Raw genomic sequence first — 20,118 nt, forward strand, 5'->3', positions numbered from 1 at the left:
TGTTGCAACACCTTAGTTGTTCATTGATTCCTTTCTCATATGTGCCTTGACCACGGGCCTTCAACAGACCGAGTAACCCCTTGCTGGAGCCAGCAACCTTGGGTTCAAGCTGGTGGGCTTTTTGCTCAAACCAGATGAGCCCGCGCTCAATCTGGCAACCTCGGGGTCTTGAACCTGGGTCCTCTGCATCCCAGTCCAATGCTCTATCCACTGTGTCATCTCCTGGTCAGGCTCTATTGTCTTTTGTTGCTTTCCTGTGACCCATCAAAAGTACACCATGACTTTTCAGACACACTGTATATTTTCTTAAGGCATGTAAAAATGTTAACTTTAAGCCACACAGGGTTTTATTTTGTTTGGTTCTCAGCTATAACCTCAACCCACAGAAGGAAACTATTATGTTTCCCCAAAGAGCTATGTCCTTACCCTGTCTATACCTGTAAATGAGACCTTACTTGGAAATATTGTAGAATTGTTGCAGGTATAATTAGTTAAGAGGAGGTCATATGAGCACTACTCCAATATGACTGGCGTGCCTGTAAGAGCAGAGAACAGAGACAGTGATACACAGAGAAGATGGCCCTGTGACGACAGACACAGAGACTGACAGGATGCAGCTACACGCCAAAGAACACAGCGGGTGTGCAGGCAGCACCAGAAGTGGAGCAGAAGCTGGAGAAGGCAGGGAGGACCCTCTCCTGCAGTGTCGAGAGAGCACGGCCCTGAGCCCTGGCCATCAGCGCGCAGCCCAGAGTGGTGAGGCGTGGACTCTCGAGCTCACGGTGCTTTGTTGCTGCATCCCCAGGAGACCAATACTGCTCCTGACACGAAGGAGGCTCTCAGGGACACCTGCTGAATGAGTGAGTGACACACCAGTGTCTGCATAAGGACTACATGTTTGGGGCCAGATCACTTCAGAAACCATTCTTTCCTCCTGTGTAGGGCTCTGACTTAGAATTTTCCTACCCGTATTGCAAAGGTCTGGTGAAAAATGATTTTCAGCAAGTGCCTAGGCCTAAGAAAACATTTTACGAAAATTTCATCCTAGACACAAGCATTTTGGGAGGCTGAGCAGAGAGAGCCAGAGCCAGCAAAGCAATGCTGGCACACTGGCGTCCAACGAGGCCCGCTTCAGCGTGTCATGCGCGCGCGTGATGATTACTCTTCTCGTCTTCTAGTGACAGCAGCTGTCTTCATTTGGAAGGTGCTCTGGTGAGAACTTGTCTTGTGCAGAGAAACCTCCTGCAGACCCATCCCAAGCGAGCCACAGAGGGGCAGGGCGCGCGAGACCCACTCACCTGGTGCACTCCTCGAAGACATCCTTAGAGGGTTTCTCCTTTAGTCGCAGTATGCACCTTCGTAAGACATGGGCCGGCATCTGTGATAAAGGGGCTGCCGCATTCTTTACAGCACAAACCAAAGACAATGACAGTTAGTGACTTCACAGCTTACTAATTGTGAGCAAAACCTAATGCTTATTGTAAAAAATGAAGACACAAAGCACATGAGATAACAAGTCAAAGCCCCACCTACACTCTGCCACAGTCTCCTCTCCCAGGGTTCACAGTGTTGCCTTTCCCCAGGGTATCCAGAGTGGGAGCGGGTTCTCCAGAGATGCTGTACCCATGTTCACAGCATCACTCCCAACAGCCAAAGGTGGGCACAGCCCATGTGGCCATCGACAAATGGATGGATAAATACAATGTGGTCCCTCCACTCAACGGAATATGATTCAGCCTTCAAGTGGATGGAGATCCCAACACCTGCTACAGCACAGATGGAGCTCGAAGACAGCACGCTGAGTGAGCTAAGCCAGTTACAGAAGGACAGGTTCTCTGTGACTCCCTTCTACAGTGTCCCTGCAGCAGTCAGATTCATGCAGAAAGAACAGTGGGTGCCTGGGCTGGGGGAGGAGGGATGAGGGGCTATTGTTTAATGGGGACAGACTTTCAGCTTTGCAAGATGAAAAAAATTCAGGAGATCACGGTGATGACGGTTGTACAGCAATGTGAATGTACTTAATGACAAATTTTATGTTATATGTTTTTTACCACAATTAAAAATACATACACACGCAAACCCTTAGAAAATGGACTTTTTCCTCATACAAATGGAATAAAAACTATGTACAGATGCTCCTCAATTTATGAAGGGATTATGTCCCAGCAAACCCATCCTGATTCAAAATACTGTAAGTCTAAAATGCATTTTAGCCTGGCCTGTGGCGGCGCAGTGGATAGAGCACCGGCCCGGAACACGGAGGTCCCAGTTCAAAACCCTGGGCCTGCCAAGTTAAGGCACATACAACAAGCTACCAATGAACAGTGAGAGTGAAGCAACTACTTCTTATCTCCCCCACCCCTCTGTAAAATTAATAAATAAAATACTTTTTAAAAATGCACTTTAAAAATATTTAAAAATGAAAAAGTGCATTTACTACACCTAACCCTACCCTACATCACAGCTTAGTGAGCTAACCGTCAATGCGCTCAGAGCACTTACATTAGCCCACAGTTGGGCAGTTATCTTGGGTTCGCCTCCAGTCACTGCCTTTCTCCTCCTCTCCCCAGAAGCGGGAGACACGGGGCATTTTGCAGACATGACGGGATGTGAAAATACAAAACACAATAACCAGAAGACGCTGACAAGCAGCACGGGGTAGTGTCGGCTGTTGACCCCCACGATCACGTGGTACCACAAAGAGTACCGTCCTGCACAGCACTAGCCAGAAAAGATCCAAATGCAAAGTACAGTGTACTACATGCTTTCACAGCACTGTAAGGTCCCAAAGCCGCAAGTCCGGCCGGTCTAGTCCTGCACGTGCTGACGCCACAGCGCCACAATGTTTCTCTGGTGACGCCTGGCTCCCCAGCATTTATCTGCCCCCATGAGACACGCTGGCTGCTGGGTTCTCCCCGCAAACACCACTGCTGCGAACATCTTGTCCGGCCGTGTTTTACAGGATAGGTTCCTAGAAGCAGAACTACCAGTTCAAAGGATACATACATTTGAAATGTTGACTTTTATTATAAAACTGCCCCCCAAAAGACTGTACCACTTCCCGTTCTCACTCACATGTCCCCAAGTGCCAGTTCCCCATTCTTCTAACCCTCCACCAGAGGATGCTGGGAAAAGGGAACACAACAACAGAACTCTTGTCCAGCTTCATTGAGAAACATACCCAGATTATGCCCAATTGTACATTTAATTTGTCACTAGAAATTAGACGTGCATTCTAGACTGATTTCTGACTATGGTATAGCCAAATTACCACAACAAACCTGTTTTTTCTTTAATTCAGAGCAGCTATTTCATCAAAGAAATTGAGCTATTAAGTAATAAAAATATACAATGAATGAACTCAAATTTTACCCCCAAATACATTGTTATACAGTAGTACTTTGAGATACGAACAGTCCAACGTACAGTTTTTTTTTAAGATACGAGCTGCGACTTGGTCCGTATTTTTGTTCAAGATCCAAGTGAAATTCCGAGATACAAGTTGTGATTCAGGAGCTGCCGCTAGGTGGTGTGTTGGTGCATGGGTCCAGTATCGGCAGTTTGATATAGGAGTTGACTGACTTACAAGCTTGGTTACAGAACAAATTAAATTCGTATCTCAAGGTACCATTGTAATTAATAACGATTAATAGTTGTCATTTAAATTATCTAAAACAAGTGAGGCCTTTTCATGGGCATATACATCAATCAACCTCACAATCATCTGGATGGATGAGGTTTGGGCAGCTACAGAACATTCCGGGACACCTATGGCAAAAAGCAGGAGGGCCAAGACTGAACCAGGCTCTTGGGATTCCCCAGACCAGTTTCTTTCTACACGGCAAGGTCATGATGAGGATAAGGGGGTCTATTCATTCCACACTTCAGAAAAGAAGGCTGTAGCCCTACCCCAGTAGCAGAGTTGGTTAGAGCGTCATCCTGACATGCTAAGGTTGCCAAGGCTGTGGGTTCAATCCCCTTGGCACATCAAGGAGGCAGCCAATGACCGTATAAATGGGTAGAACAACAAATGGATGTTTCTCTCTGTCTCTCTCTCTCTCCTTCCGTCTTTAAAATCAATAAATTAATTAAAATTTTTCCCCATTGACTTGAGAAAGAAGGAGAGACATAGAGAGAAGCATCAATTTAGTTGTGCACCCACTGATTGCTTCTCATATGTGCCCTGACCAGGGCTCAGACGAGCAACCCTATGATTGAGCCAGTGACCCCAGGATCGAGCCGGCAACCTCAGTGCTTTGGGATGATGCTCTATCCACAGAGCCACCATCCAGGACTTAATAAATTATTTTTGTTTATAAATAAATTTTTATTTTAATGGGGTGACATCAATAAATCAGGGTACATATATTCAAAGAAAACATTTCCAAGTTATCTTGTAATTTAGTTCTGTTGCATACCCATTACCCAAAGAGAGATCGTCCTCCGTCACCCTCTATCCAGTTTTCTTTGTACCCCTCCCCCTCCCCCTCCCCCTCTCCCTCCTTCCCTCCCCCCACCCCCAAATTATTTTTTTAATTAAAAAAGAAAGAGAGAAGGCTGTTCACTCATTTACTCAACAAATACACATGGTTCCAGGCACAGGAGACAACAGAAACAAAATTTTCACAGGAGATAAAGCCATTGAATTCCAATACTGTCTCGAAAGTACATATTTTTAAGAAATACTTGTATATTCCATAGTCTTAGTTCCTTTGCCAAGGTCTTGATTTTCTGTAGTGAAATAGCGGGTTGATTCCATTAAGGCTGTTTAACAATGAATTCCCCCTTGTATTTTTTGCTAACTTAGAAAAGTTTTATATTAATAGTACCTTATTCCCACACAAAGGAAAGTGATGTCTGTAACCTTCCGTGAGCAGAGGTAAGCTAAGCTAAGCTAAGGCACACAAGCTATGGTATGGTCCTACTAGCCTGATGAGAAACATAGTAAAAGTAAAAGAGAAACTTCTGCTGGGTCCTTAAATTGAGAAACAAAAATTACTTTTCAGAATAGGCAGTTGCCAGGGAAATGTACCAAGTGACTCAGAGCCTTGCTTTTTAAGTTTTGGATATCAGGAACTCTGATAGGAAAGTCTACTAGTGGGGAGAGAGAGGTGGGTGAATTTTGCAAAAATATGCTTATTTTTCTGTGTTAAAAAATATACAGACTTTGTTATTTTAATTGGGTTGTCTTTGCTGATGAATTTTAAGAGTTCTTTCTATATTCTGGATACCAGACCCCACACAGGTATTTTCTCCCATTCTTTAGACTGTTCTCTCACGGCCTTGTTTTTTCATTTTGCACTAAGTTTTTCATTTTAAGTCGTTTGCTTATTGATTTTGGTTGCTGTCTTTTAGATGTTCCACTTAAGAAGTCCCTGTCTAAACCAAGGTCATAAAGATCTACACTTTCACGCCTAAGATTTACACCTCAGAGATTTCCTCTAAGAGTTATATATTTAGCTCTTACATTTGCGTTCAAGCCATGTGAAGTGACTTTTTGTACAGAAGTAAGGGTCTCTTTCTGTATGCAAGTACTTGTAATGGGGGGTCCAAATCCACTCTTTTGCATGTGGATGTCCAGCTGCCCCAGCACCACCTGGTGAAAGGTGTTCTTTCCGCACCGAGCTGTCCTGGCTCTCTGCGCTAAGTCCAGTGACTGCAAACACATGACCTGGTTCCTGCCCCCAGTCAGTGGGTTCTATCCCACTGACCTGTATGGCTGTCCTTATGCTGGGACTATACTGTTTCTAAGACTAGCTTGCTAATTTCTGCAAAAACGGGAGCTAGGGTTTTGCTCAGTATTATGATAATTCCATAGATCAATCTGGGGAGGGTTGTCACCCTAACAACATCAGTCTTCTCTAATCCATGGTCATGAGATGTCTTTCCATTTACTTAAGCTCATTAATTCCTTTCAATGGTGTTTCCAAGTCTTGCAGTGTATAAAAGTCTTGTGCACGTTTTGTTATATTCACTCTTGTTTTATCCCTTTTGATGCTATTGTAAGTGGAGTTGATTTCTTAATTTCATTTTTGGATTTTAATTGCTAACGTATAGAAATACAATTGAATTTTGTATGATGACCTAGTATAACCTGTGACCTTGGGGAACTCATTTATTAGCTCTAGTAGTTTTCCCCCTAATGTATGTTAGGGGGACATGTTAGGGTTTTCTACATACAAGGGTGATGGCCTGAATGTGTCCCCTTGGAATTCATATGTGGAAATCCTACCCCTCAAAGTGACAGTGTTAGGATGCAGAGCCTTTGGGGTGCTGAGATCAGGAGGAAGGGGTCCTCATGAATAGGATTAGTGCCCTTCTAAAGGGGGTTCCAGAGAGCTTCCTCACCTCTTCCACCACAGAGGACACAGTGAGAAGGTGCCAGCTATGGCCCAGGGAGAGGAACATTTATAAGAATTTAAAGATTTTAACACTTGTTATATTTATCCAATTAAGTAAAAACAGCTCTGCACTCTAATTATTTAAGTATTCACAACTCTTTATATCTAAAGAAGAAAACACACCTCATTAATGAAGAATGTGTCTAAGACTAGCAGTCCAATATTTCTTCGGTCCTCATCAGTGGCAACTTCATATTCTGCCTGATTGTAGACATGACCGGAAAAATGATGTTAGTTAAGCTTCTTCACTGACTTCACGATGTTTCAAGTTCTCTGACATACGGAAGTGACTTGGTAGCCTAAGAACCAGAGGACAGCTCTATTTGTTCAAGTGTCTCCCCCTAGGAGCTCTGAGAGGAAAAGCCCATTCTTCTAAGGGTTAATAATGTAGCAGAGCAACACATTCCATGACGCTCTCTGTCTTATTGCATTTTCAGCCAGTAAATGAGCCCAAATAAAAGGGAACAAGATAAACAACTTGGGCTGTCGCAGGCACTTGGAAAGCTGAGTGCAGCATTCTCTGGGGGGTTACAGTGAGCCACAGCTAAGTGGGAGCCATCCACATACAGGAGTCAGGTGAGAGACCAGAAGAGTGGACAATACCACACAGGCCAGAACACACAGGACATATCAAAAGCAGAACCTGGTCAGTATCTAAACATCTTTAAAGGGTAAGCAAGGAGGAAAAAATGAAAAAGAGTTAACAGAAAAAGAAAACCAGCCTGACCTGTGGTGGCACAGTGGATCAAGCCTTGACCTGGAATGCTGAGGTCACCGGATCGAAACCCTGGGCTTGCCTGGTCAAGGCACATACGGGAGTTGAAGCTTCCTGCCCCCTCCCTTCTCTCTCTCTTCTCTAAAATGAATAAATAAATTTTTAAAAAAGAAAGAAAAGCCTGACCAGGCGGTTGCGCAGTGGATAGAGCGTCGGACTGGGATGCAGAGGACCCAGGTTCGAGACCCCGAGGTCACCAGCTTGAGCACGGGTTCATCTGGTTTGAGCAAAGCTCATTAGCTCGGACCCAAGGTCGCTGGCTTGAGCAAGGGGTTACTCGGTCTGCTGAAGGCCCATAGTTAAGGCACATGTGGGAAAGCAATCAATGAACAACTAAGGTGTCGCAACGAGAAACTGATGATTGCTGCTTCTCATCTCTCTCCATTCCTGTCTGTCCCTATCTGTCCCTCTCTCTGTCTCTGTAAAAAAGAAAGAAAACCAGAGGAGACAGCACAGAAGCCTAGTAAGAGAGTCTCTAAAAGTGGCTGCTCAACAGTGTCGGAGACAAGCGGGGGGGGGGGGGGGGGGGGGCTTAGCGAAGCCAGCGGCTCACAGGGAGGAGAGCGGGGAAGTGGAAAGTCAGACAGAGCTGAAGACAGAGTGAGGAAATGAAGCCCAAAGGGAGCTGACCTACTGAGCACATTGCAAGCACTCACAGAGAAAGTCCCCATGGTGGGACCCAACCCTTCACCAGCCTGCGCAGGGGCCACGGCCACCAGGCTGCTGACCGGGTCAGAGCCTGCTGCACTTCTGTGTCCAGTGCATAACTAGCACACTGTTTACCTAAAGAACCTGTAAACCTCAATTCTGGGAATTGTGTTTACTACATGGCACCCCATAAATGGAAGGAAATTATGATTCTGTGGTGGTCTCTCTTTTTTTCTTTTTTTAAGGATTTTTATTTATTGATTTTAGTGAGAGGATAGAGAGAGAGGGAGAGAAAGGTGGGGGTGGGGGTGGAGCAGGAAGCATCAACTAGTTGTGGTTGTGGTTGTTTGTTGTATGTGCCTTGACTGGGCAAGCCCAGGGTTCTGAACTAGTGACCCCAACGTTCCAGGTTGACACTCTACCCACTGCGCCACCACAGGCCAGGTGTGGGGGTCTCTTGGTGTGCCTGTTTGGGAGGCAACAATCTCTAGTTACTCAAACACAAATCTAGCTATTGCTGTGACGGCCTGTGTCAGTTGACTTTAATAAGGGAGATTACCCTAGTTTATCCAGGTGGGCTTCATTCAATCTGTTGAAATGCCTTTAAGCAGAGCTGAGTCTTCCTCAAAGAAGCTTCTGCCTCAGAACAACAGCTTCGCCCCATTTCTGGAGAGTTCCATCCCGCCCTTCCTGATGGCCTACCTCATGGACTTTAGATTTTCCTAGCCAGACCGCACAATCATGTAAGTCAATTCCTTTTGATAAATCTCTTAATATCTGTCTCCTAATGGTTGTATTCCTTTCATTGAACCCTGACTGACACAGATGCCATTAATTCTTTCAACAAACACAGAGCATGAAACAGAGCAAACAGCCGCGCTAGCTGCTCAGGGGCAAAGGGCAAAATGCAGTCTCTCTAGTCAAGAAGTTCAGAGAACCTAGAAGCCCCAGGGCAGTGCAGGCAGGTGTCCTCAGAGCAGTCCGCCTGTACGAACCGCACAGCAGGTGTTATTCGTAACCCACACAGCCGCCATCAAGGAGCAAAACAAAACCTGTCACGGCACTCAATCAGCTGTCACCTAATAACTAACAGGTGTCAGGACACCATCAGATTTAAAACTGAAAGAGGGTTTTTTAACAATGCAGTTCAGCCAATTTAAAACAAAGACTCGTAGGCCTTTAATCCTTAGGATAGCAGCTGGGCAGATAGAACCCAATACCTCAGACATCTCTCGTTCTACCCAGAACTGAGGAGTCCCGCCCTGCGGCATCTGGGTTCTGGCTTTACAGAATGACTGCTCCTCTGCAAGCTTGTCTTACTCTAGCGAGGGTACCAGGAGGCAAAGGCGGGGGAGGTCCAGAGGGTGGGGAGCAGACAACAAAATATGCAAGAGCCTCAAATGTTTTTCTGGAAGAATACATTATAAATACATATTCTTTTTTTTAAAGACTGTCAGAAAGAATGAGTAAATACGCAATGTTATAAGACAGTACTTTACGTATAATAAGTAGTTTATACACACTTGCTGATACCTCTGGGACAGGCCCAGGTAGACACAGCAAGGCCCATAAGCTTGGTGAGAGAGCTTTTCTGGCAGATTCTACCAATTTTCTACTGTTAACTTATGAAAAAAATTTTTTTTACTGTTTGCTTCTGAATTTCAGTTTCAAAACTTCTACATTTGCCAGAGCTATCTCTAAAGATTCAGAAATCCAGTATTTCTTTACCTATAAGGAAATCACAGTAAATATCAAAGAGATGCATGAGAACGCTGCAACATTTTATAAGTCATAGAACTTCCACTGAACATGACCATCCTTCTTACACTAACTATTCCTTCTGGACGCTTCTGGGTCAGTGTTTGAAGTAGACAGCATCTGCTACATGAAGGCAGGAAGGTTACTTCTCAGGAAACTGTCAATAAGTATGCAGTCTTCACTAGCTGTTCAACCTTCTCACAGATTAAAGCAGCAAGTTTCAAAGTTTTTCATTAAGTACACGGGGCATGTGATTCTCCAGCACGTGAGATGTATGTAGGAGATGTATGTAGGAGATGTATGTAGGTCTGTGTGAGCAGACACTTTAGTACAGGGCGTTATGGGCCAAGAGATAACATGACATCAAAACAACTAGTTCACCTACTCTTGCCTCACTGCCCACCTCGTCTAGTTAACTCAGAGCCCATCTTAGCTTTTCCTTTCCAGAGGACAAGACTAGCTGGTCCGACACCGAGATAAACAGCTCACCACCGCATCCAGGAACTCAATGCACCTCTTCAGATTGTGTTTTGTATCACAGAACTGCCGGAAGAGAAGTCTTCCTATTGGCTGCTTCTCACAAAGACTCATATAATCCTTTTCTGGGTGAAGAAAAGGGATAATATAATTATTACCATTCAGGAAGTTCTTTTTATGAACCTTACTGTTTTCACCTAATACAAGACAGGTCAAAAAAGAGTATCTGCAGTATTATTTTTTAGACACTATTTTGTTTATCAATTCAGACTGGGTTATGGAGAATATTTAAAATACCTAAGCAGAGGCAAAGGTGGCTGGAAGAACTGATAAAAGTGTGTGAACCTGACTGGAAATGCCCTGCTTCCCCTGAAAGGAAATACCCGATGGAAATGAGAGGATATTGTCATCGCCCAGGAACAGAGAACGGAGAGGCGCTTGGGACAAATTACATGGATGTGAAATACACCACAGAAATGTTTAAGTTAGATTTTTATATACTCTTTTCCATTTTGTTACCTTTCTATACATTCACAAGTTACAAATATTGTTAATGCTTAAAAACTTTTTAACTGCTTTTTCTTTTTTCTGTGGAATAATATGTTGTATACCTTACCTTACCCAAAACACTGACACTGTTTTGAAAACAAGGCACTATATTTGGTCAAAGTGTCAAGAAGGATATAAACAAATATGTTCAAAATAGGTTAATATAAATATCAGTAAGAAAATCAGTGCGGCCCTGGCTGGTGGCTCAGCGGATAGAGCATCAGCCCGGCATATGGAAGTCCCAGATGCAATTCCCGGTCAGGACACATAGGAGAAGCGACCATCTACTTATCACCTCCTTTCTTTTTTTTTTTTTTAATATTTTATTTATTGATTTTTTAGAGAGAGGGGGAGATAGAGAAAGAGAGAGAGAAGGGGGAGGAGCAGGAAGCATCAACTCTCATATGCGCCTTGACCAGGCAAGCCCAAGGTTTCGAACCGGCAACCTCAGTGTTCCAGGTTGACGCTTTATCCCACTGTGCCACCACAGGTCAGGCCTTATCACCTCCTTTCTCTCCCTCTTCCCCTCCTGCAGCTGGTGGCTCCATTGGTTCAAGCCTGGCCCCAGGTGTTAAGGATAGCTGGGTTGGTAGAATGCATTAGCCTCAGGCACTAAAAATAGCTCAGTACTTAAGCATCGGCCCTAGATGGGGTAGCTGGTGGATCTCAGTTGGGGGCATGCGGGAGTCTCACTACAGTCCCTCCTCTCACATAAAAAAAAAATTAATTGCTCTTTTAGCAGTGACTTTGAATTTGAAATGAACATAACTATGTTTGGGTCCTCCTGAAATGGCTGTAGAACTGAAGAATTCAATAAAATTCATGAAAAGTAAGTATTAATGTCAGGTAATTCAGAAATCTAAGTGATCTTGTATTGTTTATTGACTAATTTTAGAATACAAAGAGGAAGGCGAGGGAGCAGAGTTGAGAGAAAGAGAGTGAGTGAGAGTGAGAGAGAGAAAAAAAAGCATTCATCTGTTATTACATTTAGTTGTGCATTCATTGTCTCTTTTTATATATGCCCTGGCGGGGGATGTATGTGCCCTGGCCAGGGACAGAACCTGCAACCTTGGTGTTTGGATCACTAAACGTGTATATAGAAGGTAAGGTGGCAAGAGTGTAGGTGTAAACATTTGGGGCTCAGGGCACAAACAGTTGTTTCCACAAACATTAACAATGATGTCCAATGTGTCCAATTTGGCTACATTTTATTTTAGGGGTACTCACTAACTACATTTTTTTAAATTTTATTTTATTTATTTATATTTTTACAGAGACAGAGTCAGAGAGAGGGATAGATAGGGACAGACAGACAGGAACGGAGAGAGATGAGAAGCATCAATCATCAGTTTTTCATTGCGACACCTTAGTTGTTCATTGATTGCTTTCTCGAAATATGTGCCTTGACTGCGGGCCTTCAGCAGACCAAGTAACCCCTTGCTCAAGCCAGTGACCTTGGGTCCAAGCTGGTGAGCTTTGCAGAAACCAGATGAGCCCACGTTCAAGCTGGCGACTTCGGGGTCTCGAACCTGGGTCCTCTGCATCCCAGTCCGACGCTCTATCCACTGCACCACCACCTGGTCAGGCACTAACTACATTTTTTAAAAAGACACAAAGCGTCCCAGAGCAGCTCAGTTGGTTAGAGTCACACAAGGACACCAGGTTGCGGGTTTGACCGCCAGTCAAGGCACATACAAGAATCAATTGATAAATGCGTAAATAAGGGGAACAACAAATTAGTCTGTCTCTTTCCCTCCCTCTCTCTCTAAAATTAACTTTAAAAAAAATACACTCGGTGGTCAAAAAGTGATGTTTCTTAAAAGTTGCGAGTTTTTAAAGCTTTTCTTCCAAATTTCAAGGTTCAGAAACGTTCCTTGTACCCAGGTGAGGACAGCAGATGGAGCACACAGGTCTGCCTCCCTCCTCTCAGAGTCCTACTGGGAAACAAAAACAGAAACAGAACCACAACGAGAAGAGCGAGAGCTTCCCAGGGCGCCCTCGGGAGCTGGATGTGGGGGTGACCTGGGAGACATGAAGCTGCTGGGCTGCAGTTAGAGGAACAGCAGCCGAGACCCCCGAGAGAAGCGGGGGCACCCACAAATCTCTATCCTGGGAGCCCCTCCCAGTCCTGAGGGGCTGGCCCAGGGGCTTCTCCTTCCGGCTGAAGCCCCTTTACAGAAAGTGGGTGTCTGCCAAGAGAGGTTCTGGGACCCCGAGGGAGAAGCAGAGACAGCGACTCCGTGTGTGGCAGCTGGCACCTCACTGGCACAGCCACCCACCGAACCCCACCCGAGAGAGGGGCGCCTGGGGAACAGAACTCGGCAACCACAGAGCGAAGCCAAGCCGGCCGCTGGGTGAACAGGCGCAGCCCTTGGTATAAACTCCCAGCACTAGCGAATGAGAAGCCAATAAAAGGGGGGGAGGGAGAACATTTTCCAAAATTTCAGAACTTAAAAAATATACCTTCCTTGGCCTGACCTATGGTGGTGCAGTGGATAAAGCATCGACCTGGAACGCTGAGGTTGCCAGTTCAAAACCCTAGGCTTAACCGGTCAAGGCACATATGGGAGTTAATGCTTCCTGCTCCTCCCCCCTTCTCTCTCTCTCTCTGTCTCTCTTCTCTAAAATGAATAAATAAAATTAAAATAAATTTGAAAAAAAACAACCTTCCATTCAACCTGTATCAAAAATAAATTACTTGAGGGGCTATAATAATACCAAAACAAAGAAAGAAAAAGAGGACAGGACGAAAACCAAAAGGGAGGGACAGTGGGTACAACCCAGAGGAAGCAAAGAAAACGAGGAAAATATCATATAAGTGACCCTGACAAGCTGTCCGGAAGACTGTCCTTGGCGAAGTGTGGACAGTGCAGAGTACTTTCTTGTTTATGGCTCCAACCATACTCACTTCCTTCCAGATGTGAAACATACACAATTATAGTATTATGCTACTGTATTCAGACTTTCATTCTTAGAATAATTTGTGAGCCAAGAGACACTGGAGGTGAGTGACTGACCCAACAAGCAGTTCAGAAACTGAGAAGAGGGACAGGGAGGGAAGAAAATGAAGAGGCAAATGAAACTTTTAAAAAAAATTTTAAAGCTGGGGTCAAATTTTCCAAAAGCCTGATGATTCCTTGCCTGACTGGCAGTGGTGCAGCGGATCAAGTGTCAACCTAGAACACTGAGGTCCCAGGTTCAAGCCCCAAGGTTGCCAGCTTGAGCGTAGGCACATCTGGCTTGAGTGTGGGATCACAGACATGACCCCATGGTTATTGGCTTGAGTCCAAAGTTGCTAACTTGAGCAAGGGGTCACTGGCTTGGCTGGAGCCCCCTGTCAAGGCGTGTATGAGAAGCAACCAATGAACTGAAGTGCCACAACTATGAGTTGATGCTTCTCATCTCTCCCCCTTCCTGTCTCTTTCTCAAGAAAAAAAAAGTTAACTAATGATATTGTATACACACTTGTACAATGTATTGTCAATTATATCTCAATAAAAACACTAGTTTTTTAAAAAAGAAAAAAGTTAACTAATGGGATATTCAATGTAATTTATACTTCATTCTATGTACTAAAAACCTATCCAAAAGACCCAAAAATACACTGAGGTAATTTATGTGCAAATATACATTAAAATATAGTCCTATTAATATTTGACAGCATACAGTCCCAAAGAAAAGTTTACATTATCTTAATTATAATGCAAATGTCATAAGATGGAATATTAATCACTCAGTGCTAAATCCAGAAACAATTACTAATAACACTATGGAGCAAAAATTAACTGGACCAAGGAGAAACAAGGCCCATAGGCACATAAAACATGCTCAACATCATTGGCCATTAGGAAAATACAACTCAAGAAAGTAAGTGTTGGCAAGGATGGAGAGAAAGCGGAACTGCCCTATATTACTGTTGGGGACGTAAAATGATGCAGCTGCTTTGGAAAATAGTCCGGCAGTTCATAAAAAAGTCAAACATAGTTGATTTTTGATAAAGGTGTCAATTTGATGGTGGAAAAAAAGTCATTTCAATGAACAATGCTGGAACAAGTCGTCCAGTGAAAAAGAAATGAAACTGGATCCCTACCTCACCCTGTGTACAAAAATAACTCCAAGGCCTGGCCTGTCAGTTCAGTCAGAGTGTTGTCTCAAGACACCAAGGGTGCAGGTTTGACCCCTGGTCAGGGCACACACAGAAACAGACAGATGTTCTTGTCTCTCTCTCTCTCCTTTCTTCACTCTCGCTAAAAATCCACCAATCAATCAATAAATAAAATAGAAAAAGAAAATGCTCAACACCATCCATAATTAAAACAAGACATCACTTTTCAAATTAGTTCACCTTTATTAAAAATACTGATAACAACCAATGTTCACAAGGTCATAGACAAAGAAAACTCATCATTACTGTTGGCAGGAAAGTAAATTGATACGACCTCTTTGGAGAGTAATTTGACAACATCAAAGTTCTGAATGCACGTACCCTTTGGACTGGAAATCATACCTTTTAAAAAACACAATTACGACTTCCTATAAACATGGTTCTACATCGACTTCTTGTGCTCACCACAGGACCTCTATGTAGCTAAGGCTCACTCTTCACAGCTGCACGGCATTGCATTACACTGATGTCTCTTGTCCGACTAATCCTTTCCTAAAGTTATCACCCATAATTCCCGTCTGGAAAGAGGCTGAGAAATGACGGACTGTTTTCGCTTCTATAGCTAGAGACTCTGCAGCTCTCATTAGAAAATGTACAGGGTTTCCGCACCCCCCCCCCGGGAAGAATCATGACGATATAAAGAGAATTACTATGTAATTTTTGAAACAAGTAAGAAGCTCAAGAAGGAATAACAGCTAACGAATGGAACAATGGCAGACCTGCCTCCACACAGAGGGCTTCTATTTACTCACCAATGGAGTGTCTAAGCTCCTGGCACTGGCTAACGGGGGGCAGCTTCAGAATCTCCCTCCAGTTTTTACTACGACCACGTTTTTTGCCATATCTTCCTAAATTTGAGGGAAAAGAGACATTTTTTAAGTGGTCAGAAATATCCAATCATAACAATTACTTCCACTAATGGCATTTACTCTAAGGCAGATGCTTCTCTAGAAGTTTCTCAAGTCTACTCACTAGATCCCCTCATCAACCATACTGTTGCTATGCTCTTGTTATAATCCAAAATTTTAAAGGTGAGAAAACAAAAGCACAGGTATGTGAAATACCATATTGTATACATTGTATAAGGTGCTCCCATATATAAGACGCACCTTAATTTGGGGGCCCAAAATTTGAAAAAAAATGTATTACATAAAGTTATTGAACTCAAATTTAATTGATCATAAAATTCATACAACTCATCACTGTCAAAACTCCCATCCAGGTCCTGGCCGGTTGGCTCAGCGGTAGAGCGTCGGCCTAGCGTGCGGAGGACCCGGGTTCGATTCCCGGCCAGGGCACACAGGAGAAGCGCCCATTTGCTTCTCCACCCCTCCGCCGCGCTTTCCTCTCTGTCTCTCTCTTCCCCTCCTGCAGCCAAGGCTCCATTGGAGCAAAGATAGCCTGGGCGCTGGGGATGGCTCTGTGGCCTCTGCCTCAGGCGCTAGAGTGGCTCTGGTCGCAACATGGCGACGCCCAGGATGGGCAGAGCATCGCCCCCTGGTGGGCAGAGCGTCGCCCCTGGTGGGCGTGCCGGGTGGATCCCGGTCGGGCGCATGCGGGAGTCTGTCTGACTGTCTCTCCCTGTTTCCAGCTTCAGAAAAATGGAAAAAAAGAACAACAACAACAAAAAAACTCCCATCCATTAGCTTGTCCTCGTCTGTGTCTGATGACGAATCACTGTCTTCAACAATGAGCACAAAAACAAGTGTGAAAAAGCAGGAAATGCAAGTAAAAAAATCTACAACCAGTGTATAAGACGCACCCAGTTTTTAGACCCCAAATTTTTTCAGGAAAAGGTGCGTCTTATACATGGGGAAGTGCAGTGATTTGCCCACAGCAGTTATAGCTAGTAAACACAGAGGCTAGGATTTGAACCCAAGTAATAACACTGGACAAACCGGGCCAAGAGGAACTAAGGGGTTTGTGCTTGAAGGTATATATTTCACCTTCTCTTTCTTGAATTTAACAAAATAACAAATTGCTCCCTTAATCTCAAATTGCATACTACCTGCCAATTAAATGGTTAGCACTGAAAGGGATACAAAATAAAAATAAAAGCTCTGCCTGGCCCTTAGGCAGATTACAATTTAGCCTGAGAATCACTGACTACACTGTTAAGAACCGAAATTCCCAGAAGGCAGAGTGTCAAAGAGGAGGATGAAGGTAAACTGGACCTTAAAGGACAAAAAACACCTGAAATACTAAAAAGGCAAAAAAGGCAGTTCACGGAAGGCTGCAATTGAAAACATACTAGAACATGTGCAAATGAACACAAAAGTTGTTCATTTCTACAATAAAAACGCATTAAGTAGCTTTTGGTGTAGGAACAAATTAAGTACCATAAAGGAAACAAAAATGTTGGCCACTATAAAATTATGCTTCAGGTGGGAAACAAACTGCTACATAACTGACAGCCTGAAATCAGAACGGAATCGCTACCTAATACCAAAATCCCATGACACATACACTCCTCCCTCTGCATGTACTCTGTCAACTTTTCTAAGACATAGAATGGGGTTTAAGTCTCTTGAGAAGTACGTGAAACAATTTAAGCTTATCATTTAAAGCAAGTAAAGGTTATAAATTGCTTAAGAAATGTATTACAGGGGGGAAAAAATCCCAATTTTTAAAAAAAGCGGTGATTTTTTTGTTTTATTTTACTAATAACAGGATTATTTCATACTTCCTCACCATGTGCCTGGCATTACTGACACACAAACAACTTTCCCAATGCAACATCACCTGCCAACATTAAATTTTTTCTCCAATACAATTGACATTTACTATGTATCACATTAGTTCAAGTGTACGGAACAGTGGTTAGACATTTACCGTATTGCCCATGTATAAGACACTCCCACGTGTAAGACGCATCTTAATTTTGGCGCTCAAAATTTGAAAAAAAAAAAGGTATTAGTTATTTAACTCGTTTTATTCATCATAAAATTCATACAACTTCTCAACAAGCGCAAAAAAGCAGGAAATGCAAGTAAAAAAACTGTATAAGATGCACTGTTTTTAGACCCCAAATTTTTTTGAAAAGGGTGTCTTATACAGGGGGAAATACGGTATATAATTTACAAAGTGATCCCCCTGATAAATTGAGTACTGATGTCCCTGAAAGCAGAAAAGACTGTAACAAATGTTATGCTGGACACCAAAAAGAGAGGTTAATTTTAAGTAAATCTAGAAAATGACTGGACTCACTAATATTATTAAACCAACCCCAGGCCCAACATAAAACTATTGTGCCACACGTGAGCCAGAGAAAGTAAACAAGGAGCTAGCCATGTATAAACCTGTGGCCAAGAAGACACTTCCAGGGAAATACTCTAAGCTTCTAAAGCAAATAGTTTTCCACTTGGGAATACAGCCCTAAAGTATAACTACCACTCAACATCCATTCATATCTTTCTGATTATTTCATATTCAACTTCTCTAAGCATCTAAGCATTAGTCACACTAATGACCTAATGACTTTCTTTTTCTTTCCTTCCATCCTTCCTTCCTCCCTCCCTCCCTCCCTTCCCTCCTTCTCTCTCTCTTTCTTTTTTAGCAAGACACAGGAGAGAAAGAGAAAAACAGGCAGATAGGAAGGGAGATGAGAAGCATCAACTCATATTTGCAGCATCTTAGTTATTCATTGATTGCTTCTCATACATGCCTTGACTACAGGGCTCCAGCCAAGCCAGCTACCCCTTGCTCAAGCCACCAACCTTGGGCTTCAAGCCAGCAACTATGGGATCATGTCAATCGATGATCCCACACTCAATCCGCTGACCTTAAGGTTTTGAATCAGAGACCCCAGCGACCCAGGTTGCAGCTCTACTCACTATGCCACCACTGGCTATGTTTTATTTTTCTCTACCGACTCTTGAATACAGAGGTAAACACTTTGCGCTGAGGGCCAACATCGTAAGTCACCAAACCATGAGTTAACACTTTAGGTAAGAAAAATTAAAACTCTCTTTAAACCATCACTGTGCTATTTAGCATTTATGGAGCAGTTTGCTCTACCTCCTGATGTAACCTCTACAGCTGGTCCACCAATCCCTGCTATGTCCATGACACCAGAGAGCACAGAGTGGAAAGAACAGAGTTGGCCTCAGTCAGATCTGACTGCTACAGAGGACGATGCACTTGCATGTCCTATCTGGAGTTCAGAGTGAGGGACACGGACACAATCAAATGCTCCAGTGAAGCACACCCATCTAGAAGAGTAAGGCCAGACTCTCTTCCCTCTTTCAGCTCTTCTCAAAATCATTCCAGTTATCACACAAAAATACTGAGCAGGCAGTCTCTGTTGTCAGCTCAATATGAAAGCAGGTTACAAAATGAACCCTCACTACTCCCTAGTCGGGGATCCCTACCTTCTAGTGGTCTGCCCTCTGCCTGTTTCCAGAATTCCTGTCTGCCTGACCAGTGGTGGCACGGTGGAGAGCGATCAACCTGGGACTCTGAGGACTCAGGTCGAAACCTCGAAGCCTCCAGCCTGAGCACAGGTTCATCTACGTGATTCCAAAGCCATGGCTTGAACAAGGGGTCACTGGCTCTGGCTAGATGTACCCTGCACCCAAACCCTCTCAAGGCAGGTATGACAAGCAATCATTGAACGACTAAAGTGCCTCGACTACAAGTTAATGTTTTGTTTTTTTTTTATTTTAGTGAGAGGTGGGGAGGCAGAGAGACAGACTACCACATGCCCTGTGAGAACAGAGATGCACCCAGCAAGCCCCCTAGGGGGCGATGCTCTGCCCATCTGGGGCGTTGCTCCATTGCTCAGCAACCCAGCTCTTCTTAGAGCCTGGGACCAGCCCACTCAACCCAAACTATGGCTGTGGGAGGGGCGTGGGGAGAAATAAAGAGTGAAAGAGAGAAGGGGGAGGGGTGGAGCAGATGGGTGCTTCCCCTGAGTGCCCTGAATGGGAATTGAACCCAGGATATCCACAGGCCGGGCGGACGCTCTACTGCTGAGCCAACAGGCCAGGGTCTTGTTGATGCTTCTCATCTCTCTCCCTTCCTGTCTGCTTTTCCCTGTCCCTCTCACTAAAAATATAGATAGACAGACGGATAGATGATAGATAATTAGATAGATGATAGATTAGATAGATGATTGATAATTAGATAGATATATTAGATCGATGATAGATAGATAGACAGGAAAAAGGAAAAGGAAAGCACCGGTGGAATCGGGCTTTGGCACTGAAAGGCACCAAGGACACAAATGGCGGCGGGGAGCTTGAAGACCGAGGCAGCACGTGCGCTCCCCCCGGGACGAGCCCCGGCCCCGCACAAGCGTCCCGGACGCCCCTGCACAGGCGCCGGGCTCCAGGGGCGGCTCCACG

General features: G+C 44.1%; 1 protein-coding gene across 1 annotated transcript in view; it reads right to left on the bottom strand.

Moving 5' to 3' along the window:
* GRK4 (G protein-coupled receptor kinase 4) overlaps positions 1 to 20,118 on the bottom strand; it is a 69,927-nt gene that overhangs the window by 49,384 nt on the left and 425 nt on the right. Inside the window, exons 2-5 of the mRNA XM_066280428.1 lie at positions 15,526 to 15,621; positions 10,072 to 10,184; positions 6,525 to 6,602; positions 1,299 to 1,402 (exon numbers count right to left, since the gene is read on the bottom strand). Of these exons, the coding sequence (XP_066136525.1) occupies positions 1,299 to 1,402; positions 6,525 to 6,602; positions 10,072 to 10,184; positions 15,526 to 15,621 (391 nt within the window). The remainder of the gene's footprint in view (positions 1 to 1,298; positions 1,403 to 6,524; positions 6,603 to 10,071; positions 10,185 to 15,525; positions 15,622 to 20,118) is intronic.

Source organism: Saccopteryx bilineata, chromosome 5 (genome assembly GCF_036850765.1).
Source record: "Saccopteryx bilineata isolate mSacBil1 chromosome 5, mSacBil1_pri_phased_curated, whole genome shotgun sequence".
NCBI lineage: Eukaryota > Metazoa > Chordata > Mammalia > Chiroptera > Emballonuridae > Saccopteryx > Saccopteryx bilineata.